Here is a 25,614-nt window from a genome sequence, read left to right on the forward strand (position 1 = left end):
ACTTCCGGGGGGGCAGAGCCGCGATCCCGGAAGTGGGAGCCGGGCGGGGCGAGACGCAGGTACTAGGACTTCTGGCCGAGGGACCCAGGCGTCCGAGCTCCCCCGCGCTGCCGGGTAAGGGACGCAGGTGTCCGAGCTTTCCTCTTCTCCCGCCGGGAATTTGAACCCAGGTGTCCGGGCCCATCTGGCTGGCGCCCCCCGTCTCATCCGCCGCAATCTCTCCCCGCAGGCCGGGACCCGCTCGGCTGGATGAACGGGACCCGGCAGCGCCGGAGCTGCGAGATGGTGCAACCAAGCGCAGGCCCAGGTGGCGACTGCGGAGCCCTGGGCGAGGACTCGTCCCTGGGCAAGGTGGCGGCCTGGCAGCTGCCCCCCGACCTGGCCGGGCACGAGGCCCTGCAGCGCTTCCTGGTCGAGAACCAGGACCTGAAGGGTGAGGAAGAGCCGGGCCCCCTGGAGGCCTCATCTCCGGCTGGGGGGCCGGGGGGCGCTGCGGCTAGTCCCTGCTCCCCACGGCGGGTGGGTCGAGGGCCGGGGGGCGCTGCGGCTAGTCCCTGCTCCCCACGGCGGGTGGGTCGAGGGCCGGGGGGCGCTGCGGCTAGTCCCTGCTCCCCACGGCGGGTGGGTCGAGGGCCGGGGGGCGCTGCGGCTAGTCCCTGCTCCCCACGGCGGGTGGGTCGAGGGCCGGGGGGCGCTGCGGCTAGTCCCTGCTCCCCACGGCGGGTGGGTCGAGGGCCGGGGGGCGCTGCGGCTAGTCCCTGCTCCCCACGGCGGGTGGGTCGAGGGCCGGGGGGCGCTGCGGCTAGTCCCTGCTCCCCACGGCGGGTGGGTCGAGGGCCGGGGGGCGCTGCGGCTAGTCCCTGCTCCCCACGGCGGGTGGGTCGAGGGCCGGGGGGCGCTGCGCTGTGGCTAGTCCCTGCTCCCCGTGGCCCGGTGGGGTGGGTTGAGGGCCAGGGTGCACTGCGCTGTTTCCTGCCAAGAAAGACCCCTGCAGGAGGCTTTTCTTGGGCCCCTTCAGTGGGCAGTGTGGCCCTGGAGTATTTGCAGTGACACCAAGGAGCCTTTTCAAACAAGGCCACCTTTTAGGAAAGATGTTGACAAATTGGAGACGGTACAGAGAAGAGCAACAAAACTGATCAAAGGGCTAGAAAACATGGACCTATGAGGGAAGACTGAAAAAACTGGGTTTGTTTAGTGTGGAGAAGAGAAGACTGAGGGGGGACATGAGAACAGTTTTCAATTACATAAAAGTTGTTACAAGGGGGAGGGAGAAAACTTGTTCTCCTGAACCTCTAAGGACAGGACAAGAAGCAATGGGCTTAGGGGTGGGAGAAAACCTGCTATTACTGGGATGTTGCTAGATGTGACCTGACACATCCTACACATTGGGGCTCCCATTGTCTTTCTACATCCTCCATTGCAGTGGGTGGGTTTCAGCCAGTCCTTGAGCGACCTACTCATGCCACCCCAGGCCATACACAGCAATGCTAAGCACAGAGGGAAACTGAGGCACACCCGGGCATCATACACATTACCAAACTTCTCCCTTGGTCCCAGAGAGGTCTCCCGGATGGGGGGGGTGGAGAGCTGGATAAGGGGTGTGCCCCCCCCCACAAAGAGAGGGTAGGAACTCAGCCAGCACCAGGCTAACAATCTCCCTGTCCCTGGGGCAGAGGCCATTCGACAGAGTAACCAGATGCTGCGGCAGCGCTACCAGGAGTTCCTGCGCTTCCAAGCCACACAGCGCGAGGAGAAGGAGTTCCTGATGCTCCGTTTCCGGGAGGCCCGGGATGTGGTGGAGAAGCTGAACACTGAGCGAACCGAGATGAAGTGCCAACTGGAGCAGGCCCTCTGGGAGGTGGAGCAGCTCAAGGGAAGGCAGCAGGTATCAGGAGAGCTTCCTATCCCCCACACCAAGGGGAAAGGGGGTTTGCAGGGGCATTCTGTGCCACCTTTCCCCCCAACACCAAGCCCAAGAGGGGGTCTCACCTGGGCACTGATCTCTCTGCGGTTCCCCTGGCCCAGTTCCTTTCTGCAGCAGGGCCATGGGGAGTCAGGAGGTAGGTCAGGACAGCTGCCTCTTCTCAGACGTCTGACTCTTTTGCAACTTCCTAGCTGCGCACCCTGGAGAAGGAGATTCCTGAGCCAGAGGAGGCGGACACTATGACCCTGACCCAGGAGTTGGCTGAGCCCATGATGGTGAGAGACACTTGGCCGGGGGGTCGGGGATCTCCCCTAACCCAGCTCCCAATTCCCTGAGGAACAGAATACTCCACCCCGAAATGTCCCTGCTTTGCCTTATCCATAGCTGTGCTACTGAGAGAGTAGAAGGAAAAAGGCGCATTGGGGGCCCTCTGGCCTGGGAGGAGCTCCTGGCTACTCTAGCCCTGGCCTCTCCCAGCAGCGGGCAGGGTGGGAGCGCTGGCTGTGGGGGAAGCAGGCTGTGGTGTCTGTCCCTCACTCTCCCCGTTCCCCCTGGCCCGGAGACCCTGCAGCTGCTGAAGGAGCAGCTGGAGCAGCTCCAGGAGGCCAACCAGACCCTGCAGGCCCAGATCCAGCAGCAGGTGCAGCCCCCAGGAGAGGCTGGTGTGAGGGTCAAGGTAAGGGACTGGTAGGGGGATGTGAATGTTACCCGTAATGCCCCCATCTCTCCCGGGGGTACCCAGGGATGCGAGGCACCTTGCTCCCACCTGCCCTTAACGCGAGGGAGCCTTGTCTGGACCAGCCAAGGTTCAGCTCCCTGTTGGCTTCGGCCACAGGCAGCACCAGGCCTCTCCTCAGCACATGCAGGCTAGCAATGGCCCAGCATCCCCCTGAGTGCCCAGCCCCTGATCCACTGGATGTGCCCAGAATTACCAGACCAGCTGTTCCCACAGGAACCCCCAGCGCCGCTGACTGGTTACACTCAGAACACAGCGCCACTTCTCACACAGCCAGGGTAGGGCTCACAAAGAACGGAGACTCCAAGAGAAACATTGGAAGTAAAATCCTCACATGTGTTCTAAAGCCTAAACTCACCCTCCAAGCTGCCCTTCTGTGTAATAAGATGCTGCTGACCCCAGGCCCACTGGTAGCTTTCTTGCCACTCAGGAGAACCCCTGCTGTGTCTGTCTGCTTGTTCCCATTAGCACCTGCCTCAATATGTAAATGGACAGAAGTGCCCCCCCTGACAGGAGGAGAAAGTCTCCACGCTACCTTTGAGCGACTTGCCTTTAAAACAGGGAGGGTAAACTGTGGCCCGTGGGGCTTTCAATCCGGCCTGCGGATTGCCAGCCCTGTGTTGCAGCGGGGCTAAGGCAGGCTCCCTGCCTGCCCTGGCCCTGCGCCGCTCCCGGAAGCAGCCGGCACCACGTCCCTATGGCCCCTGTGTGTGGGGGGGAGGGGGGCAGATGGCTCAGTGCACTGCCCTTGCTTGCAGGCACCGGCTCCCACAGTTTCCATTGGCTGGGAATGGGGAACCGCAGCCAATGGGAGCTTCAGGGGTGGTACGTGCAGGTGAGGGCAGTGCATGGCTGAGCTGTCTTCCCTGCCCCACCCCACCCCACCCCCAGGAGCCACTGCTGGACATGCTGGCTACTTCCAGGAGTGGCACGGCACCAGGGCAGGCGGGGAGCCTGCCTTAGCCCTGCTGCGTGCCGCTGCCACCCCGGAGCCACTTGAGGTAAGCAGCACCGGGCCGGAGCCCGAACCTCTCCTGCACCCCGCTCCCTAACCCCCTGCCCTGAGCCCCCTCCTGCACACCGCACCCCCTCCCTCACCCCTGCCACAGCCCTACATTCATGGCCCTGCATACAATTTCCCTACGGGCCAAAAAGTTTGCCCACCCTTACTTTAAAACGAGGCCTTATAAGAACATCATTTCCCAACATGGATACAGATCACAGAAACCCCCTTAGGACTGCCACCTGATGTGCTGAGACTACCTCTGAGCTCGTTTTCCCTGGCAGCTTGGGACTTCAGTACCCTGTCTTGTAGAGCCAGACACGCTAGCCTGCTGCAAACATAGACCCAAGTCTGAACCACGCCCCCCCAAAAGCTGCAGACTTAACTGAAAACAGCTTAAGAAGTGCTCCTGTCTCTAGCACCCAGATACCCATTTCCCAATGGGATCCAAACCCCAAAATCTGTTTTACTCTGTATAAAGCGTATACAGGGTAAACTCATAAATTGTCCGCCCTCTATAACACTGGTAGAGAGATATTCACAGCTGTCTGCTTCCCCAGGTATTAATTGCTTACTCTCAGTTCATTAGTAAATAGAAGTGATTTTTATTAAATATAAAAAGTAGGATTTACTTGGTTCCAAGTAATAACAGACAGAACAAAGTAAATTACCGAGCAAAATAAAACAAAAACACGCAAGTCTAAGCCTAATACAGTAAGAATATGATTACAGATGAAACCTCACCCTCAGAGATGTTCGAATAAGCTTCTGTCACAGACTAGATGTCTTTCTATTCTGGGCCCAATCCTTTCCCCTGGTACAGTCCTTGTTCCAGCTCAGGTGGTAGCTAAGAGATTTCTCATGACTGCAGCCCCCTTTGTTCTGTTCCACTCCCTTATATATCTTTTGCACAAGATGGGAATCCTTTATCTCCCTCTGGGTTCCCACCCCTTCTTCTAAATGGAAAAGCACCAGGTTAAAGATGGATTCCAGTTCAGTTCACGTCACTGTAAGACTTCATTGCCCACTTGCCAGCGCGCAGGCAGCCCCCCCCCCCCCCACAGGAAGACTTACAAGTAAACAGAGCCATTTCATGAAGCATATACCAGTTACATTATATTCACACTCATTAGCATATTTTCACAGAATCCTATGGAATGCAACATCACAATCATCTGTACGATCTACACATGCAGTTCACAAAGCTTGTGATGACCGGTGTGACATAGGCTTTCCCTGGAAACTGGACAGGAGGCTCTTTGGTGAACTAGAATGTGAGGGCCAGACTTGGGATCTCTGTAATGCTCCCTGTATCCTCTGCCAATTGGCAGGATCTCTGCTCCATGGAGGAACCCCTTCAGCATGTCAGACCTCCCTCACCCCCTGCAGAGGCGGGCCCCGCAGCCTCACCGCCTCCAAGACTGAGCCTTGGGGCTCCAGCGTGCCTGATTCCCGCTGTGAGCTCTGCTCAGCAAGTCCAGCAGAGAAAGACTCCTGGTCAGAGACTCTCACGCTGTGCAGGGACTAATGCACCCAGGCAGGATTTGCAGAACAAAGCTTGGTTCACTAGTCACCTGTAACCCAACCCGGGGCCTCCTTACGTTCACACAGAGAAACAAAGGTTAAGACATAGTCCATCAGGCCAGGACAGAACAATTCGCCAGCCAAGCTGGAGTGGGCCCCACTTCCAGTTCTGTCTCTGCCCCTTTCAGTCCCAGATGAGAGCTGCCAGACTCTGCCCACAGCCAGCACTTTATCCCCTGCCTGCCACATCCCAGTCCTTTGTTCTCCAGTTGCTCTCTGCTCAGCTTCCCTACTGAGGGGTGTGGGCTGTGGGGACATCCTTCCTCCGGGCGGTGGAATGCTAGGTGTCAATCATAGAATCATAGAATATCAGGGTTGGAAGGGACCCCAGAAGGTCATCTAGTCCAACCCCCTGCTCAAAGCAGGACCAATTCCCAGTTAAATCATCCCAGCCAGGGCTTTGTCAAGCCTGACCTTAAAAACCTCTAAGGAAGGAGATTCTACCACCTCCCTAGGTAACGCATTCCAGTGTTTCACCACCCTCTTAGTGAAAAAGTTTTTCCTAATATCCAATCTAAACCTCCCCCACTGCAACTTGAGACCATTACTCCTCGTTCTGTCATCTGCTACCATTGAGAACAGTCTAGAGCCATCCTCTTTGGAACCCCCTTTCAGGTAGTTGAAAGCAGCTATCAAATCCCCCCTCATTCTTCTCTTCTGCAGGCTAAACAATCCCAGCTCCCTCAGCCTCTCCTCATAACTCATGTGTTCCAGTCCCCTAATCATTTTTGTTGCCCTTCGCTGGACTCTCTCCAATTTATCCACATCCTTCTTGAAGTGTGGGGCCCAAAACTGGACACAGTACTCCAGATGAGGCCTCACCAATGTCGAATAGAGGGGAACGATCACGTCCCTCGATCTGCTCGCTATGCCCCTACTTATACATCCCAAAATGCCATTGGCCTTCTTGGCAACAAGGGCACACTGCTGACTCATATCCAGCTTCTTGTCCACTGTCACCCCTAGGTCCTTTTCTGCAGAACTGCTGCCTAGCCATTCGGTCCCTAGTCTGTAGCTGTGCATTGGGTTCTTCCGTCCTAAGTGCAGGACCCTGCACTTATCCTTATTGAACCTCATCAGATTCCTTTTGGCCCAATCTTCCAATTGGTCTAGGTCCTTCTGTATCCTATCCCTCCCCTCCAGCGTATCTACCACTCCTCCCAGTTTAGTATCATCCGCAAATTTGCTGAGAGTGCAATCCACACCATCCTCCAGATCATTTATGAAGATATTGAATAAAACCGGCCCCAGGACCGACCCTTGGGGCACTCCACTTGATACCGGCTGCCAACTAGACATGGAGCCATTGATCACTACCCGTTGAGCCCGACAATTTAGCCAGCTTTCTACCCACCTTATAGTGCATTCATCCAGCCCATACTTCCTTAACTTGCTGACAAGAATACTATGGGAGACCGTGTCAAAAGCTTTGCTAAAGTCAAGAAACAATACATCCACTGCTTTCCCTTCATCCACAGAACCAGTAATCTCATCATAAAAGGCGATTAGATTAGTCAGGCATGACCTTCCCTTGGTGAATCCATGCTGGCTGTTCCTGATCACTTTCCTCTCATGCAAGTGCTTCAGGATTGATTCTTTGAGGACCTGCTCCATGATTTTTCCAGGGACTGAGGTGAGGCTGACTGGCCTGTAGTTCCCAGGATCTTCCTTCTTCCCTTTTTTAAAGATTGGCACTACATTAGCCTTTTTCCAGTCATCCGGGACTTCCCCGGTTCGCCACGAGTTTTCAAAGATAATGGCCAGTGGCTCTGCAATCACAGCCGCCAATTCCTTCAGCACTCTCGGATGCAACTCGTCCGGCCCCATGGACTTGTGCACGTCCAGCTTTTCTAAATAGTCCCTAACCGCCTCTATCTCCACAGAGGGCTGGCCATCTCTTCCGCATTTTGTGATGCCCAGCGCAGCAGTCTGAGAGCTGACCTTGTTAGTGAAAACAGAGGCAAAAAAAGCATTGAGTACATTAGCTTTTTCCACATCCTCTGTCACTAGGTTGCCTCCCTCATTCAGTAAGGGGCCCACACATTCCTTGGCTTTCTTCTTGTTGCCAACATACCTGAAGAAACCCTTCTTGTTACTCTTGACATCTCTGGCTAGCTGCAGCTCCAGGTGCGATTTGGCCCTCCTGATAACATTCCTACATGCCCGAGCAATATTTTTATACTCTTCCCTGGTCATATGTCCAACCTTCCACTTCTTGTAAGCTTCTTTTTTATGTTTATGTTCCGGCCATGGGGGGTTTCCATGTTCTCAGGCCCTGCGTTGATCTGGGTTGCTTTCAGTGGGTTCCTTACTGAACCATTCCTACCACCCCATCCTGCACAGCCCAAGAGCAAACTTGACCCTTTTCTCCCCACTGGGTAGCAATGAAAAGTATGGGGGGAAACAGGCACAGTGAGGCGTCAGAAAAAATCCTATGTCCTCACAGAATCAAGAGTTCTGTGGGGGTCACAGGGATGTTTGAGGGCCCTAGCCATAGAGGTGCTGGGAGAAATGGGACCCCTTTCTTGGGGTGCCCTGTGCCAGGCAGGGAGACCTGGGTTCTTGGGGGCGTTAGGCTGGCCCTGCTCAGCCTGGGACTGTTTCCAAGTGGGGTGTGGGAGGGTGGGGGGAGTTGGGCTGGTTCTGGTGGCAGCTGTGGCTCAGCGGTGCCAATGTCATTCACAGGAGAATGGGGTCCAGCTGGAGAGGCTGGTGGAGCTGGAGGTCCTGCAGGGCAGCGGGGACAGCGGGTAAGAGCAGCTTGTGCGTTGGAGGCGGTGATACAGTGAGGCTGGGAGACCTCTGCTGGTGCCCGGCCCCCCTTATCTCCCAGGCTGGGCGTCCCTACCCCACTGGCGGGGAAAGAGGGGGCAGGTTCTGCGGAGGGAACAACAGGTATCCTCCTGTGTGGACACCATGGGCCACATCCTTCGTGGCAGAAACAACTGATTAGTTTTGTGGTGGGGGGGGCTGTGATTGAGGGGAGCAGAGCTCCCCAGGGTTTGAGCACCAGCCACCCTTGGGCTCAGATCTGCCAGGCACCCATCACCCCCATGCATGTCCTTTCAGACCCAGCAGCAGGCAGGACGCAGCCAAGCTGCTGCAGAGGAGGCTGAAGGAGACGGAGGAGGAGTAAGTTGCTTCCCGGCTTGGTTTTGTGCCCCTGGGGACGGTGCTGGCACCTGCGTGTGTGTTAGGGGCTGGTGCAGGGGGCTCTGGGATGTGGTGTGTGGGCATGAGGGGAGGGGGATGCAGGGTGCTCTCAGCGCTTGGGGGATGGAGTGGGTCAGGTTTTGTGCAAGAGGCTGGCGGACACTTTGGGGGGGGGTGGATGGGAGGGGAATGCAAGACACGCAGCGGGGGCAGGGGGCAGGGCTCTCGGTGCTGATCCATCACCCACTCACTGTGTGGGTTCCCTGGCAGGAGCGTGGAGCTGAAGCAGCAGCTGGCATTGGTGCGGGAGGAGGTGGCCAGGCTGGGAGCCAGGGCGCAGGAGGCTGAGCAGCAGGCCGAGCAGCAGCTTCAGGCCCTGAGGAAACAGCTGGAGGTAAATGCTGCCAAAGTCACGGCCCCATGGGATGGGTGCTAGACCCCAGCCTTTAAACAGACCCTCAGAGAAACCCTGTAAGCATGCCCCCAAGGAGTCCCCCTCTTCTGTCAGGGGAGGCTATGCAGCTTTACTGAGTCAGAGATAGAGCCCCCGGGCACCGGCCCTCCCAGACAAACTCCTGGGAGAGACTTTTACGCTCTGCAGGGACCCATACACCCCAGTGAGTGATGCCCAGCAGCCAGGCGTTCTCCAAACAGAGCTGGGTGTAGTCACTTGGGTGCAGCTTTGGATGCCCTTTGGTTAGCAGAGAGAAGCCAATGGTGACACCTGCTATTAACCCAGTCCCGATGCCCCAGTCCCATTGTCTTTCCTGCAGAACCTCCTCAGTCCCCAGGCTCTGCCTGCTGGAGTTTGCGCTGTTAGGTGTTAATTGTTAGGTGTTAATTCAGTCCTTGGGCTCCCATTGACGTGGGTCAGTTGCAGCCAGTCCTCTAGCAACCCCTAGATGTGACACCTCTCTCTCTCTCTCTCCCCCCCCCCCCCAAATGTTCCCTGCTTGGACCCAGAAGCAGCTTTTTAACCCTTCTGTCCCCAGTGGGTAGCAATCTCTAGTTTAGTAAGTCCCTGCCATGCATATCAGTCACAAACATTTTTAGAATATTCCCTTTTTCTTACCCCCCCTTCCCCCCCACGTGCCATCCCCTTCTCCAGGGAAGTGGGAAAGGGAGGAGGACGGGGCCTCCATAAGCCTCCATCCCAGCCTGCGGCAGCCTCACCCTCTCTCTGAATCTAGATCCCCCAGGCGGTGTGACCTGGGCTAAGGTGTGGACCCTTCCCTCCCTGCAGCAGCTGACGGAGGACAGGGCCTCGGTGAAAGCCCAGGTGACCTCACTGCTGGGGGAGCTGCAGGAGAGCCAGAGCCGGCTGGAGGCCTGTATGCTGGAGAAACAGGATCTGGAGGAGAAGTGAGTATGCGCACCCGTGAATTTCCCTCCTGGTCTGGGGCTGGCAGCAGGTCAGTTTGGCTGCAGCCACTGACCTGTCCTGGGAGGTTGGAAGTGGGATGCAGGCCTTGACAATTGTCAAAGTCAGATTCAGGACTCACATAATTTGTCAGACCACTCTGTTTATTAGCAAAGCGCTTTGCCAATGCACCCGACTGTGAGCCCCTCTCTGAGGCTCAAGATAACTTATTTATACAGCTAAGCCAAAGCCAATTTAACATAAGAGACAAAAAGGAAGCAGAAACTGACAAATAGACATACATATCTTATTTGCATACTAACCTTTACCAATCTCCTAGCTCAGTAGGAGCTCCAAGTTAATTAGTTTGAGGACCCATTGTCTCACACTCCTTAATGTTTCTCTTCCTGACAACTATATTTCAACAAACCCTTCAAGTAGCATTTCTTTAATGAATTATAATTTCAATATAATTCATTCTTTCACACTATCGAGGGGGCACGTGGGACCGAGCCCCCTGCTAACATTGGCATTTCTCCCCTGCCCGGTGCACCAGAGCACAGGCTGCTGCCGAGCAGCGCTGCAAGCTAGAGCGGGAGGCTGAGGCTCTGCACAAGCAGCACAGCGTGCAGGTGGACCAGCTGCGCATGCAGGCCCAGAACCTGGAGACGGCGCTGCGGGTGGAGAGGCAGGGCGCCACAGAGGAGAAGTGAGTGGGCGTGGGAACGGGGGCCACAGAGCAGAGGAGCGCCTGTCTGTCTGGGGGGTGGGGGGAGTGTGCCATGGAGATGAGTGGGAGGGAGAGTTGGGGTGGTATGGGAGCAGAGGGGGGTGGGGAGCTGCTTCTGACCTCACAGTTATCCCTCAGGAGGAAGCTGGCCCAGCTGCAGGCGGCCTATCACCAGATCTTTCAGGAGTACGATGGGCATGTGAAATCCAGCCTAGAGAGCGAGAAGAGGAGCCAGGTGGGTTTAGAGTTGGTTTGTGGGGGAGAAGGGCTGCTTGGCTGGCTTCCATGGCTGGGGCCAGCCCTGCCCTCTGGGTGCCCTGCTGCTCAGTGTTATGTGGGCCTCTCCCCCACTCCAGGGCATGGAGCTGCACCTGAAGGAGCTGCTACAGCAGCTGCAGCAGGCCGAGGAGGCACTGGTGGCCAAGCAGGAGCTGATTGACAAGCTGAAGGAGGACATGGAGCAGCACAAGGCTGTGCTGGAGACCATCCCGGTGCTGAAGGCCCAGGTGGGTGCAGGGGGATGGGAGGTGGGGGGGTAACTGTGTGTGTGCGCGCACAGTTGCTGAAGGGCAGGGTCGCTGGTGCCTCTCCTGCAGGCCGATATCTACAAGGCGGATTTCCTAGCAGAACGTGAGGCCCGGGAGAAGTTGCACGAGCAACGCGAAACTCTGCAGGAGCAGTTGGAGCAGCTACGGCGGGACTATGACAAGCTGAAGGCAGACGCTAATGGAGCCACCTGGTGAGTGTTCCCTTTGTCTGTGTCCACTCCCCAAACACTTGGCCTGTGGGCTCTGTCAGTGGGTCAGAGCTTAGTGTAAGTTCCTGTCTTGCTAGACGAATCTGCAGACAGCTGCTTTGTCCCTTGGGGCTCCTGTGGAGAGCCAGTGTCCCTAGCCATGCCCACAGCCCTGGGTCCCATGGGGGTTTGAGCCCCACTCTAATGCTTGCGGAGAGGGGGAGGGAGGAGGAAAGGGATGCTGAAGTTCTGCTTTGACCCCCCCCTCTCCCCCCACCCACACACTCCTAACCTCTTGCTGTTTTGCAAAGGGCTCTGATGGAGGAGATGAGGAACCGCCATTCGGAGGGGCGCCCGCCTGTACCCCAGCCAGGTGAGTCTTAAAACTCTCCCTAGGTGGGGCATGCTCATGGCCAGGGCCTGGGCACTTGCAGACTATCTGGGCACCACGGGAAGGTGCTGATCTTCAGGACAGTAACTTTCTCTCTCTCCCTAGTTTACAACATGGCCCCAGTACCTTTCCAAGCCCTGCCAGCTGCAGGGCGTAGGCGAAGTATCTCCGAGGAGCAGCCGGATTTCTGCTGTCCCAAGTGCCAGTACCAGGCTCCTGACATGGATACACTGCAGATCCATGTAATGGACTGTATCAAGTGATGCCCATGGAGGAGGCTGGGGGCAAGGGGCGTGCCTGGCCTGCTCGACTCTTTGCTTTCCCCCCCTCCCCCCCCCATGGCACTTGCTGCTCTGCGACACAATGCTGCAAACTGGGTTCACAGCTGTCTTGAGCCAGTTGGAATGGACAGTCTGTGGGTATCATGGGGGAGGATGGGGTTTGCACCATTGTCTCTGCCTTACGTGAAACTGAATGTACCTGATCTGCTGTAATTCAGGGATTTGACAATCTGTGGAGATTGACAGATTTGTAGGGTGAGCAGGGGCGCTGAGAGCTACTGAACCAAACTTTAAACCCTGTATAGAATGGAAACCACTTCAAGCCAGGGGTGTAGCAGCACTCGGCAGGGGTGGAAGAGGGGTGACAGGAAGGTTTCACTGTTCATCTCCTTTTTGAGCACCTTATTGCTAACCCTGAACCATTTGCAGGGTGGGGTGGTGAAGACAGATTCTCCTGCTCAGTTTCAGGCTGTCGCAGCATCTCTCTGCTTTCCTTCTACACTGTGCTCTGGTTATTTAACGTTATGGTCCATGTGCTGCTCTAAAAGTCAGACTCTTGCCTTAATGTAAAGTCTATTAAAACTTAATGTGGAGGGAGGGGAGTTGAGTGTTTACAGACCTTGCTGTATTGAGCCCCCTTCCTGGTTTGGCTAAAGCATCTACAACAAAAGAATCTGCTTCTTTTCTAAGTACCTGGTATTTTCTTCTTGTGAAAGTGCTTATACGCTGAGCTAGATTCACACAATCACCAGGTCTGCCCTCCTCTACCATGGAATAACAGTGTCCAAAACGCAAGTGCTGGCACTACTGAGGGGAGGGGGGAAGACAAGATAGCGAATAAAATTCAATACTGGTTAATCCTAACAGCAGCTGTTTTACACACACACACACACACCGTCTGTAGTGAGTGCTATGTGTTCCAGTGTGCATTAGTTTGCATTTATGGATCATCTGGCAACTCTGCCCCCTTACGGTGTAAGCAGCAGGGCAGGCAGTAGGGTCTGGGTCACTTGTGTCAGTCCTTAGCCCAGTACCCTTCAGTACTTCTGAAATAGCCAGTGAGCCATCGCTGTGCTCCATGTTGAGGCCTGAGTGGAAGTGCTGCCTCCTGGTCTGGGAGACAGGCTTTCCTCAGGTTAATCGCTCTGTGCGTAAAGGGTATGAACACTGGGCACGTTTGGAAGTACTTTTTTTCCTAAATTAACTTTAAAAAAGTAACATTAGGAAGCTACCAACTAGTCTTATGTCTAACAAGAAAAGGAGGACTTGTGGCACCTTAGAGACTAACCAATTTATTTGAGCACCTTAGTCTCTAAGGTGCCAGAAGTCCTCCTTTTCTTTTGGCGAATACAGACTAACACGGCTGCTACTCTGAAATATGTCTCACAAGTTGCTTATAAACTAACCAAATACGCTGGGGGGTATTGAATCCCCTGAGCATAGCCTCCTGGTGCATGCCTGCAAGCTCATGGAGTTAGGCTAGTTAACAGAGGATACTGGGCTAGCGAAAAGTGCTCAACTTCTCACAAAAAGAAAAGGGGGACTTGTGGCACTTAGAGACTAACCAATTTATTTAAGGTGCCACAAGTCCTCCTTTTCTTTTGGCGAATACAGACTAACACGGCTGCTACTCTGAAACCTCTCAACTTCTCACACGCAGCCTTTTTCAGGGCTCTTCACCAGCCGGTTGCTTTGCAGCATTTATGGCTCATGCCCTAACGAAACCGCACCCGGCCTCTGAGCGTGGCCATTTGACTCTAGCGGGGGAGCGGTGCGTGTTATGTAACCAGAACGCGAGGCTGGTGGGAGCGAGTGGCTGAGTGGGCCCGCCCCCACCGATTGGCTACATTGCAGACCAATCAGGAAGCTCGCTTTTCTTCACTTGTGGCTCATTGGCTGAGGTGCATTAGCAGGAGCCCAGTGGACACTTCTATTAGCAGCCCACAGAGGGGGGCTGAGCTTTAGTTAGCACTGTTCCCCCCACCCCCATTGGACCCTGGCTGGAAGGACCCAGCTCCACTGTGTACAGCTGATGCAGCCCTTTACACGTGCATCCCTCCCAAATTTCTGAAGCATAAAGAGGGCAAGTGAACCTCACCATAGCACTCTCCACACACCCCAGTAAGTGTTCCCTCCTTTAAAGTTACAGAGCCACATTTCCCCCCAGCTTTGGGGCCAGTCTCTGTCTCATTATGGCTTGGGAGATTTAACATAAAAAGTCTGGTTTGTATGTTGATGTTTAAAAGCCAGGCCCATTCTGCAAAGCACATCACCCTGCAAGCAGCCTCTTGGGTTACAGGGCAGGGGACTCTGCTGTTCCAATCTGATTAGGGGCATGGAACAGCTTCTACAGGATGAGAATAAGACAACTGGGACTTTTCAGGTTGGAAAAGAGACAGCTAATGGGGGTTATGCTAGAGGTCTATAAAATCATGACTAGGATGAAGAAAGTAAATAAGTGTTATTTACTCCTCATGACACAAGAACTAGGGGCCACCAAATTAAAAGCACATTTAAAACAAAAGGAAGTATTTCTTCACACAACACACAGTCAACTTGTGGGACTCTTTGTCAGAGGATGTTGTGATGGCCAAGACTTAAAACGAGATAAATTCATGCAGAACAGGTCCATCAATGGCTATTAGCCAGGATGGTGTCCCTAGCCTCTGTTTGCCAGAAGCTGGGAATGAGCAACAGGGAATGGATCACTTGATAATGACCTTTTCTGTTCATTCTCTCTGGGGCACTGGCCACGGACAGAAGACAGGATACTGGGCTAGATGGACCTTTGGTCTGACCCAGCCCAGCCATTCTTATGCCAAATCAGGGTGACACTAACACAGCGAGGCAAGGGGAACAGAAATCAGGCTAAATTAGAGTTAATGAGATTACACAGAGGGACTCAAAAGCAAAATACAGCCCACATTCAGAACAGTTTCTGAGAGGTGCAACAGCCCCACAGCAACCTTTCCTTGGCTGCTGCTGAAGCACTAAGGCCCCCATGGGCAGCAGGGTGTGCTCTGGTGCTGAGGTGATTCCAACTCCTCCAGCACATTCAGGTGCATCATTGCAGGCTCTCTTTTAAGGCCTTTTACCTCCTGTTGCATTGTCCCAGCAGTCTCACCCGGTGTGAAGAACTGACTGCAAGGAACAGCGCGAAGAACTGACTGCAAGGAACAGCGCACTATTTTCTTACAGATGTGTGTGAGAAGGGGATTTTTACTTCTATTTTAACAGACTAGCTGAGTGCAGCTTCCTCTCTCTACAGCCAGGAGGATGTGGGGGCGGGTGATAGTATCTCAGCAACTGAAGTGGAAACAAAAGTTTGCTAACAGATGCATTGGGGGAGGGAAGGGAGAGAAAGGCAGCATTTTGGTACCAACGCTTCCCTATTCCAGCATCAAGGATCAAAAATTCCCCCACAGCAGAGCACAGCTCTAGCAAGAATGTTCCACAGCAGCATCACAACACTCTGAGATGACATCTCCAGCTAAGGTGCATTATGGAGCACAAATATGTGAGTCCACTTTTGAGTTCCAGTTCATGATGGGCTGGCACTGATGCCACAACCTACAACGAGAGGAATTAGTTAAAAGGAGACCAGGATGAAAGATCAACATTCCAAGCAAGATCAGGGCCACATTACTACAGGATTACAGGAGCACATAAAGGCCCCACTATTAAGTTTACGTGTGGTAGCACCTAGAGGTCCCAACTGGGTGAGGGCCCCATCAGAAAATGCACACCAAGAACAGAGAGCTGAGCTAATATTGTGTAGAATTCTAGAACAGTCTCCCCTACACGTTAGCTTAACACTCCTTGTAGAGTTTTCAGCTAAGACCAAACTCTGGCCTTTGATTCTGCAGAGTCACACTCAGGGCCACTTTGTGTAAAACATGGATTGCTGGTGTAACTAGTTCCCAGTCAGCTTCAAAAGACAGAGCCCCAGTCAACCCCTTACTAAACAAACAATACACACAGCTTTCAGAGTAACAGCCGTGTTAGTCTGTATTAGGTAATAACAGTGCTACTGTTGCCCATAAAGACTGCTCCACTTTGTTGCTATTATGCACGGTCCAATGCATGACTTTAACAAAACATTTACATTTCTATACCTCAGCCCATGCATATGAACACATCCCCTCTGCTCAACTTCTCACTCTCCAGCCTGCCCTGAAGTGCAGCACGGGTCCCAGGATGCTCCAGAGCTGGAGAAGAACAGCAGCGTCTCTGCACTTTTCCAAACCCTTCCGAGTTTTGTCAGTGAGCACAGTCTAGGATCCTCATGACTAGCAGTGTTCCAGCCTCGGGTTAGCAACTGCATGTTCTGCTCAGATGCTGGTGAGGGGGGAAATCTGTAGCCTATATCCAAAGTGGTGCAGGCTCTGGGACTAGCATATAACACCCCCATTGCCTGGGCACTGTCCTCTCTCCATGTGCCCCGCTAGGGCAGATGAGGACTGACAAACCCTCCCCCCCTCTCGACTCTGCCCTGGTTTCTCTTACACTGAGCTATGAGCTCCCTTGTTTAAACTGGGACTGAGTCTTGGTCTAAGTCCCACAGGCTCTGTAGCCTCTACGGCTGCCAGCTCTCCCTCCAGATCCATAGGACACAACAGCCTATTGTGTGCATTCACCAGCAGTACAGCTGGAATAGCACTTACCTGCATCCAAAATTATCTGCGTGCTGGGACCAGCCCACACAACAATCATCCACGTCAATTGGCTGCAGAGTTCACAGTGCTGGCTTTAACTCCCATGCATGTAATCTTCACCATGCTCTGACTGGCTCAGCTATGAGGGTGAATGGGTGAGGCCTGCAAGACTACATGCCCTTAATGGAAACTTCCTGTGCAGCTTCAGAAACAACTCCTGAGCATCTCCAGTGACTGTCATGCCCTATTTCTGGGTGTTTCTTGGCTGCCAGACAAGTCTTCACACCCTGCCCAACTGCGACTGGGCCCCATTACACAGTATGCATTATTAGCAGTACTAGGGTAACTGAGCTCAGAATCTCATTTTGCCAGGCACCGCACAGACAGTCCTTGACCCAAACAGCTCAATTTGAATAGATACTTGGCAAGAAGGGGAAACAGAGCAGGGAAGGGACTTGTCTATGATCTCACACCAGCTGATTGGCAGATGTGGGAACCAAACTCCCCCTTCCCTCTAACCCACCAGAACCTCACCCCACACTTCCAGAGCCAGGGAGAGAACCCAGGACTCCTGGTTGTCAGTCCCCTACTCCCCCAGCCCAGTGGTTCTCAACCTATTTTCATTTGCAGACCCCTAAAAAATTTACAAAAATAAAAAAGTGATTCCACCTTTGAATGGAGGTGCGGAAACCCCCAGGGGTCCACAGAACACAGGTTGAGAATTACTGCACTAGACCCCACTCCCTTCCCAGAGCCGTGCATAGAACCCAGGAGTCCTGGCTATCAGTCCCAGGCTGAATTCAGGCAGAACCAGAGGCCAGTATGGGAGAACGCTAGGGTAATTTCTTCTCCCAGCTCCAGCAGCACCAACCTCCCTCACGGACACCAGGTGGCACCACCACCTGGCCCGAACAGACCAGCCAACTATCTCCATCCCCCTGCCCCCAACACTGCCCTCCATGATCCTGATGGCTAGGCCATTCCCCTGGGGCGGCAGGGCCAGATTCCTGGGTTCAGTGATCATTTGAGGGGTTTCCTCTCTCCCCTCCTCCAGCCCTTTCCCATTAACCATTTTGCAAAGTGCACTGAAAAGGCCAAAACAAGGAGCATCCCATAAAGTCACGTGACAGCCCCAGGCCCTCCTTACCCTTTGCTTTCCTAGCTGGCCTGATCACACCCCACCCCAACCCACAGACCCACTCACTGCATGCTCCCCTCCCACCTTTGCGCACACAAGCCCCTTGGGCATTCTCACCTGCATTCAATGTTCCTGGCTGTATGACCTTGTATTGAAATACGTTGTTTGAATGGCCCCATCTTACCAAGCTAGGGCCAGATCATTCTTTATGGCTGCCCTATCCTCCTCATTGACCACTCCGTGAATCTTTGCATCATCTGCAAACGTTAGCAGCAGTGATTCTACATTAACTTCGATACCGGATACATCTATTGGCTGACATTCAGCCCCCACCCTTCCTGCACCATCCCATCCCACTCTGATCGTGCCAATTGTGAAGTGCCTTCGTTGCAGGCCGTCTGTACAGTGTCTCCTAGAACTGAGGTGCAGTGTGCGTCCAGCCCCCCCATTGCGGATTGACCACCACAGCACATATAGAAATTGATATTTATTGAATCAATCATCAGGAATTTACAACCCAAGAAGCAATCCACCTGGCTGAGCTGGTGCCCTGCCCTCTGGGGGTCCTCGACTCCTCCTAGCCCCAGGGTGGGTTTAAGAGGAAGAGCTTCATTAAAGAGAGGAAGGGCACATGCCCAGCCACATGGCTTATACCAACCCTCCCAGCCTTTATACCAGCTGCTCAGTCTGAACAAAGGCTGGGGGAGCCTGAGAGGTCGTTGAAATATTCCAATAAATAATTCTAGACAGAAACTACCTGCTGTTCTGCATCACCTGCATTTATCCTTAATAAATAATTAATTCATTTCATCTGCAGGAACCAATTAGCCACATTAACCCCCTGAATCAGCCTGTGGGGAAGGCAGCATCACCGGACACTCAGCTCAGGCACAGTCTGGAAGGGCCTTGCCTCGGCCACCTTGACCTTGGGAAGGGGAGCCGTTTGATCACGGTGCTGCTCTGAGTTGGGGAGGAAGATCAGCACCTGCTGCACCATGAGAGAAGCACAGCTCTCAAGGGAAGGATGGTATAGAGCAGTCCTGCCAAAGTGCAGGAGACTGGACTAGATGACCTCTCGAGGGCTCTTCCAGTCCTATGATTCTGTGATTCTCATTCCCAAAGCCAAGACACCCAGCCAGCCCTGCTGCCCTGTATCTGTGGCAGAGGCCTATAGTGTCCAAAGGAAGGAAGATCTGCCATCTCACGAGGCCGCTTCAGGGCTGGCACTTGAGTTGTTCTCCTGGGGGGAGGCCGTGGCGCCCCGGGGCGTCACTTCGATGATGCGCGGCTTGTCGATGATGCGCGCAGTCTGGTTCCCCTTCTCCACGATGCCAATGATCCAGGCCTGGTGCCCCTCCCCGTATTTGGGAGACTTGATTTCAGCACAGAAGCGGGCGGCCTGCTCCCGGGGCAAGCAGATTAGCAGCCCCCCTGCAAAGAGGGACAGGGCTACTCAGTCCCCATTGTGGGGGGAGGGGTGTCAATTCGCCCTCAAGTCTCACTGCCATGTAGACAGTCAGCAGCAGTCGTGGGGGGAAGGTTGCTATTGGCCCCGCAAGCCTTCTGCCATGGGCCAATCAGAGCAGCTCAGAAAGGGGTGAAAGCTCTTCTCTGCCCCACACAGTTAGCTTGTGGGGAGATGCCACCAGAGTCCCGCTGCCCAGCCGCTAGCTAGAGCCGGTGCACACGCAGTGGCCTGGGGTGACGTGCAGGGATTAGCATTTCTCTCCTTGCCCTGGGCAGGGACTACAAGGCAGGATGACTAAGGCCTGGCAGCCAGCCCAGGAGAGTGGAGTCGATAAATATTGAAACAAAATGGTATCAGATTCCACTCTGCCAGGTTAACCCAGTGAGTCTCTCCCTCTCTCCTGTCACACCAGGCCCCACCATTTAGTCACTGGCTGTCTTACGCGAAGCCCCGGTGCCAATCCCATGTTGTCTTGCCCCAGTTTCATCTCAGAGGCATCAAGCTTCTGAGCCACAAACCGTCCCAGCTGCCTCCCCTGAAATCCTCAGGGAACTGGCCAGGCCTGATGATATGAGACAGCCGTCCTCACCTGCCTGTGGGTAGGTGAATTAGGAGGCACCTCTAATTCAGGTGACCCTGGCTCCCCGCCCTACCTGATGTCTCCGGGGACGTCCCCTGCAGCAGCCCAAAACGATTCCCGCAGGCCTTGCTGATGGCAGCCATCTTGGCGATGATAGGCAGGTTGTGGATGACAAAAGAGACCTCGCTGCGCTGCTGCTTGGCCAGGTTTTGTGCGTGGCCCAGGATCCCAAAGCCCGTGATGTCGGTGGCAGCATGAGCATTGAAAGTGTGCATCAAACTGGCAGCTGTGGCGGGGAAGGAGAGGCACTTACGGGCTGGTCAGGAAGGAGCTAACTCCATGACAAGGGGGTGGATTCCAAAAGGGACTTTATGCACCTCTCACTTGCCAGGGCTTCGTTTCTTTCTCTTTTGGGAGATTAATGCCGGGAGAGGAGGGGTGCTCCCCTGAAGACGCCCTGCCAAGCACAGATCTCATGTCGTGCTGCTTAGTTTAACCTATGAGCTCACAAGCCAAGAGGCTCTGGCTGCTCCCTGACTACCAGCTCCAGACACTGAGGCAGGAAGCAAGTCCTGTTGCCACAAGCCCGGTCAGGCTACTGCTGGGAGCTGCAGAACAGAGCAGCCTATGCTCCTCACCAACTACATGTCCAGGTGCCTACCTGTCCTGTTCAGCATGGCCATACTAAACATGGCTTCCTGGTAGGCCAGCTCCACGTCCTCTTTGGACACCACCAGCTTAATCTTATTCCACCTCTCAGGCTGGAAAAGAAACAGGAGAGGGTAAGAGGCACCCAGGCCTGCCCCCGCTTCCCCCGCCACCCCCAGGGGCTCAGTCTCCTCCAAACCCTCCGGAGGGTCCCAAAGCAAGGCCTGTTGCCCATCTTGTGGATGTTCTACCGCCTGGGCCCAAGGATCTATGGGGGCTCTCCCATGGCAGCTCCTCAATCCCGACTCCCTCACCTCCCCCGACTGCAAGCTGTGCACGCATAACAGGGCAACAATAGCAGCCGGTGAATACGTACATTATCCAGCCACTGGTGAGCGTTGACAGCCACCTGCGTGCCCAGCGGCTTGGTCAGCACCAGCACATCTCCGGGAACTGCACTGTCTGGCCTGAAACGGATACACCCGTGAACTGTGCACACCCAGGTGAGTCATTCCTGGCTGTGCCCTCCAGCCACTGCTTCTACCAATACTGACTGAAGAGCGTGGCTTTTCCATGCTGACCAAAGAACTCTCGAATGCCATATTCTGGGTGACTAACTCACTCTACCTCCCTGCATCACTACTCACTGATTGCATTTGCTCCCTGAAGGTGCAGAAATCTCTCCAGGAGACTGAATTAGGGTGGGCTCACTGTAAGAGACCACAGTGAGATATAAGGAAGCTGGAACCTGAAAACCCAAACTGAGTCGGAGAGCTGCCGCGCTCATCCTTGTAAAAAGCATGGTCCCACGGGGTCTGGTTCCAGGGAATTGTGTAGTGGCTAGCACGCAGCCCAGACCACAGAAATGTGGGACCCCTGCATACTTCCTCCCTCCCGCCACTCCAGGAGCTGTGCATGCCTCAGGCTATCCTGCCCACTGGAGGCTTCTGGCACCTCGGGCTGCCCCTTGCCCTTTAACCCTGGTACTAACTGTACAGCTCCTGGGGCCTCACTGCTCCTCACTCACATGATAAATTCGTTGGGCTGGCACACCACAGTAGCAACACCCCCGACAATGATCCAAGGATTCAACACAGTCTGCCCGCCTGTCACTGATGTCCCACCATCCTCTGCGGCATCCCGGAAGCCTTTGATCATCAGTGGCATAATCTTTTCACGCTCCTGGGGAGGTGAGAACACAGGTCAGGAAACAGCTGGTGGGCTGGCTACTGGCAGCTCAGGGGACCTGTGTGTAAGGAGGGCAGGGCGTGCCTTAGGGAAGCCAGGACTGAGAGGCACCAGCAGGGAGAGAGCAGCTGAGGACCAGGATCTGGGATCTGCCAACACTTCCGAATTCTGAGAAAGTGGATTAGTAGGAGGAATAGAAAAGGATGACAACATGCAACAGGGCCCGACAGACTGACACTGCAGGTGACCTCACACCTACAGCCAAAGGTCACATATCAGATTTTAATCAGCTCCACTCAGGAAGATCAGAAGGACTTGAAATGCTGGAAAACATGCCAGGACAGCAGGGCATTCGACCAGAGCAAGGCTGGGAAGGCGAGGAGGCATCCTCAGAATGAAAGGACAATAATCATTCTCTGCAGCATGGAGCCTCCCGACAGCACACTTGAACAAACAGTGCTTTGTGGAGATGCTGACATAGTTCAGTGTCCTATCAGGATGAAGGTAACTCCTTTGACGAGAACCAAGTTGTTGACTGGGGCTTGACAAATGGGTCTAGGGGCACAGAGTACCGAGCCCCTGGGGCACTGACTGCTGACAGCTGGTCACTGACAAGATGACCAGAGGGGAAATTAAAGTTACACCACTACCCCGATATAACGTGGTCCTTGAGAGACAAAAAAATCTCACCGCATTATATCGAACTTGCTTTGGCCCCCCAGTTCCTTGTTCCCTAATCGCCCCCAGGACCCCACCCCCTACCCAACCTCCCTGCCCCCTGACTGCTCCGACCCCTATCCACACCCCCCACCGCCTGACAGGCACTCACTGGCAGCGGCGGGAAGTGGAGCAACGCGGCCCCAGCCCACTCCACTCCACCACCTCCCAGCCGCAGCACTCCACTTCCCACCGCTGCTGAGTGCGAGGAGGTTGGGGAAAGGACAGCCCCCATACTCACCTGTGGCAGGAAGCGGAGCGCTGTGGCTGGGAGCTGGCGGAGTAGAGCGCACTGGGGCCACGTTGCTCCACTTCCCAGTGAGTGCCTGTCACGGGGCGGGGGGTGTGGATAGGGGTTGGAGCAGGGAGGTTGGGTAGGGGTTGGTGAAAGGATGCCCTCTGCACTCAGCGGCGGCGGGAAGTGGAGCAGCCCAGCCCCAGCCCTCTCCGCTTTCCTTGCCCCAGCCATGTTGTTGGGGGCAAGGTTGGGGAAAGGTCCCACACTCACCTGCAGCGGGAAGCGGAGCGCCACGGCTGGGAGCTGGCGGAGTGGAGCGGGCTGCTCCACTTCCGCCACTGCCGGTGAGTGCGGAGGGGATCCCTTCCCCCAAGCGACACATCTGGGGCCGGGCCGAGGGAAGCAGAGCGGGCTGCTCCCGGCCCCCCCGCAAATCTCCTGAGCCACTCTGGGACTGCGGAGCCTCCAAAAGTGCCCCGCCATAGCTCCTGCCCCCCAGACCCTGGCGGGGGGAACCCCTGACCCCCTCTGCCCCTTATCCAACCCCTCGGCCCTGGCCCGGCACACTTAACACGCTGCTCAGAGCAGCGTATCAAAGCTTTACCGCGTTGTATGTGAACCCGCATTATATCGGGTCGTATTATATCGGAATAGAGGTGTATTTGCTTTACTGCTCAGTATAACAAGAGCCTCCTCACTGACCTGTGCCAAGTACTGGGGGATGAGAGAGAGACACTATAGCATGGGCCACATCATGTGGACTCTTTTCTTTGATTAACTCCCCCAACACTTTGTTAATGTCGAGTCCAAGCTGCCCAGCACTGCTGGCTACAGCTTCTGGAAACCAGGAAATACAAAGGTACCTGGTACTCCCACAACACAATCTTAAGCCTTCTCCCCCCCCCACAGCAGGCAATAGCCACAGGGAACGGTTAAAGTAAGAGAGGGAGCCATAATAGGCAGACATTAAAAACCTGCCACTGTTTGTGCTGTGTTCCAGATTTGAATTTAAGCATTTTCCTGCACTCCACCTGCAATCCTGTGTGAGACATAGCTGTACTGAGTGGTGGGTGAATCAGCTGGAGCAAGTTGGCAGAGCTGTCACCATGCTATGAGAACAGCTGCATATGAACTTTGAGGAATGCCTCAGTTCAGTGCTGAATTCTGCAGGCTGAGTCAGAAGAGGTGCATGAGGGTGTCCTCTTCCTCCCATCCCACAGGGATGATCAGCCTGGGGGCATACACTACTGTGGTCTCCAGGGCTTAGTGAGGGATAGATGAAATCATGTCTCAGATGGAATCCTCACTGCAGGAGTGAAGGGGTGGCAGCAAACAGCAAATATGGGATTGTTTGGGTGGCACTGGCTCCGCCTCTCAGTGTAAGGCGAGGCAGGCAGCACCTGTTCAATACACCAGACCTAAACCTGACCTTTGTCCTAGCAAAGAGGTGGCATTGGACTTTACCATGCTCTGTGATATCTAGAGTGCCAGAATGTGTGTTCTTGGCATGCTGGGACATGGTAGAGTTAAGGCTGTGTTGTGAGGGCGGCCTGTACCTTCACTTTCCACTTCTGGGATTTCAGTTTAGCCAATCTCCATGTTCTGGAAGGGCATGAGACACCACTGGGCAACCTTTGTTCTGCATTAACAAACTGTTGGGGGCAGTTAATTTCCTTGTTTTGGTTTTCTTTAAATAATAATTTCTCAGCATGCCCACGTACTAGTCCTGCTCTCCCCTTTCACTGTCTGCATGATAGTCCCTTCGCTACGCCGGTATCATCTCACCTCCTAAGTCTCCGCCTGTCCCACGCAGCCTTGTTCTCTCCCCTCAGCCCTCAGGTTGCAGAGTTGAAGAGAGAAAGCAGGACCAGTGCAGGGACTAGTATAAAGTCAGTGGGGAGTCTGAACCCCACTCAGTGGTCTCAGGCAAAAGCACACAGACACAAGTGTTAGCCTTGGACCGATGGAGACAGGAGGTGCTGCCCAGTTAGGCCACTAAGATGCCAGGAGACACCCTGTAGCCTGCCAGGAAGCTTCCTATCTGGGTAACTGGGAAAGAGAGACAGAGGGAGGGCCTGGACCCAACCATGTCCGAGAGCTGAGTCTGGATCAGACCAATGAGAGGGCTCAGTCTCTGCCTTCCCCAGCACTAGGGTATTTCAGGGGCCCTAGATGGAAAGTCAGGGCTCTGGTAGGGAGACAAGGACCTCCCGCACCATCTCCCTGGATTGTAACTCAGTGCCTGGAAATCTTAGTTGTGCTTTACAGAGCAGAGGAACTATCAGGCTGCCAGCTCTGGGGCAGCAGCTGCTTCATTCTCTATAAACCTGCAGTACTTCCAACTCTCCTGTCACAGAACATCCAACATACTCCCACACCAGCAGTGTAGAGACACGCTGAGCCTACCCATACCAGCTGGGAAGGTCAGTGACCACAGCACATAGGTAGACCCTTCTCTCCGACATCCCATCCCATCCCCTCACCTCATCTGTCATTTTCTGGCTGACACTCAGCAGCATCAGCATGTTATCGCACTCGGTGATGCCCATGGCGTAGAGATCACTCAGCACATTGGCACATGCGATGCGGCCCTAGAACACAGGAGCGTGAGGGTCACCCATAGGACCTACCTTCCATGCCTCAGGCTCTGAGCCTGAGAGCCCATACTCCATTCTCCTGGGCTCTGAGACTCAAGGTGGCCCCCCTCCTTGGGCCCATCTCCTGCGCTGTGGGCTCTGCACCACAGAGCATGTCCCCTGCAGGGGGCCCATTTCCCATGCTCTGAGTCAGAGAGCATCCCCTACCCATGCCCCCCCATGGGCTTTGAGCTCACTAGCACATCCCCCATGAAGATGGCACGCCCACAACAGTCGCCTTCCACCAGCCATCACAAGCGCAGTCTCTGGCTCTGGCATTACTTGTTCCCTTCTCCTGCCCACTCTGGAACCCACCCCTACTCATACCATCATGTAGGGATCCTCAACCAGTGGGTAGAAGAAGTCTGTGGTCTGTACAAGGGAGAGACCCCCATGCCTGAGGGGGATGACGCAGGAGTCCATCCCTATGCCTACGAGCAGGAGATGG

General features: G+C 54.7%; 2 protein-coding genes across 5 annotated transcripts in view; one reads left to right on the top strand and one right to left on the bottom strand.

Annotated features, from left to right (window-relative positions):
- The first annotated feature begins 12 nt into the window (after positions 1-12).
- Positions 13-12,587, top strand: IKBKG (inhibitor of nuclear factor kappa B kinase regulatory subunit gamma). 4 transcript variants are annotated; one of them, XM_073321967.1, is made up of 15 exons: positions 13-114; positions 230-433; positions 1,674-1,885; positions 2,116-2,204; positions 2,474-2,600; positions 7,933-7,997; positions 8,317-8,379; positions 8,671-8,794; positions 9,644-9,762; positions 10,317-10,469; positions 10,629-10,725; positions 10,847-10,996; positions 11,087-11,229; positions 11,538-11,599; positions 11,723-12,587. In XM_073321967.1, exons 2-15 carry the CDS (start codon positions 250-252, stop codon positions 11,878-11,880), a joined length of 1,746 nt encoding a protein of 581 aa, XP_073178068.1. In that variant the 5' UTR covers positions 13-114; positions 230-249; the 3' UTR covers positions 11,881-12,587. The 4 variants fall into 4 exon arrangements, with proteins under 4 accessions (XP_073178068.1, XP_073178065.1, XP_073178067.1 ...); XM_073321964.1 differs by lacking the exon at positions 2,474-2,600 and having other exon boundaries at positions 2,116-2,199; XM_073321966.1 differs by lacking the exons at positions 2,474-2,600; positions 10,317-10,469 and having other exon boundaries at positions 2,116-2,199.
- A 5,576-nt stretch (positions 12,588-18,163) lies between these two features.
- Positions 18,164-25,614, bottom strand: part of LOC140902178 (selenide, water dikinase 2) — an 8,416-nt gene continuing 965 nt past the window's right edge. Inside the window, exons 2-8 of the mRNA XM_073321968.1 lie at positions 25,494-25,597; positions 25,014-25,121; positions 21,415-21,569; positions 20,764-20,854; positions 20,401-20,500; positions 19,813-20,025; positions 18,164-19,122 (exon numbers count right to left, since the gene is read on the bottom strand). Of these exons, the coding sequence (XP_073178069.1) occupies positions 18,893-19,122; positions 19,813-20,025; positions 20,401-20,500; positions 20,764-20,854; positions 21,415-21,569; positions 25,014-25,121; positions 25,494-25,589 (993 nt within the window). The 5' untranslated portion in view covers positions 25,590-25,597 and the 3' untranslated portion in view covers positions 18,164-18,892. The remainder of the gene's footprint in view (positions 19,123-19,812; positions 20,026-20,400; positions 20,501-20,763; positions 20,855-21,414; positions 21,570-25,013; positions 25,122-25,493; positions 25,598-25,614) is intronic.

Source organism: Lepidochelys kempii, chromosome 23 (genome assembly GCF_965140265.1).
Source record: "Lepidochelys kempii isolate rLepKem1 chromosome 23, rLepKem1.hap2, whole genome shotgun sequence".
Lineage (NCBI taxonomy): Eukaryota > Metazoa > Chordata > Testudines > Cheloniidae > Lepidochelys > Lepidochelys kempii.

Coding starts and splice junctions, on each gene's coding strand:
- IKBKG (XM_073321967.1), top strand. CDS start 250: ATGAACGGGACCCGGCAGCGCCGGAGCTGCGAGATGGTGCAACCAAGC. Junction 434..1,673: donor CGAGAACCAGGACCTGAAGG/GTGAGGAAGAGC, acceptor TCCCTGGGGCAG/AGGCCATTCGACAGAGTAAC. Junction 1,886..2,115: donor AGCTCAAGGGAAGGCAGCAG/GTATCAGGAGAG, acceptor GCAACTTCCTAG/CTGCGCACCCTGGAGAAGGA.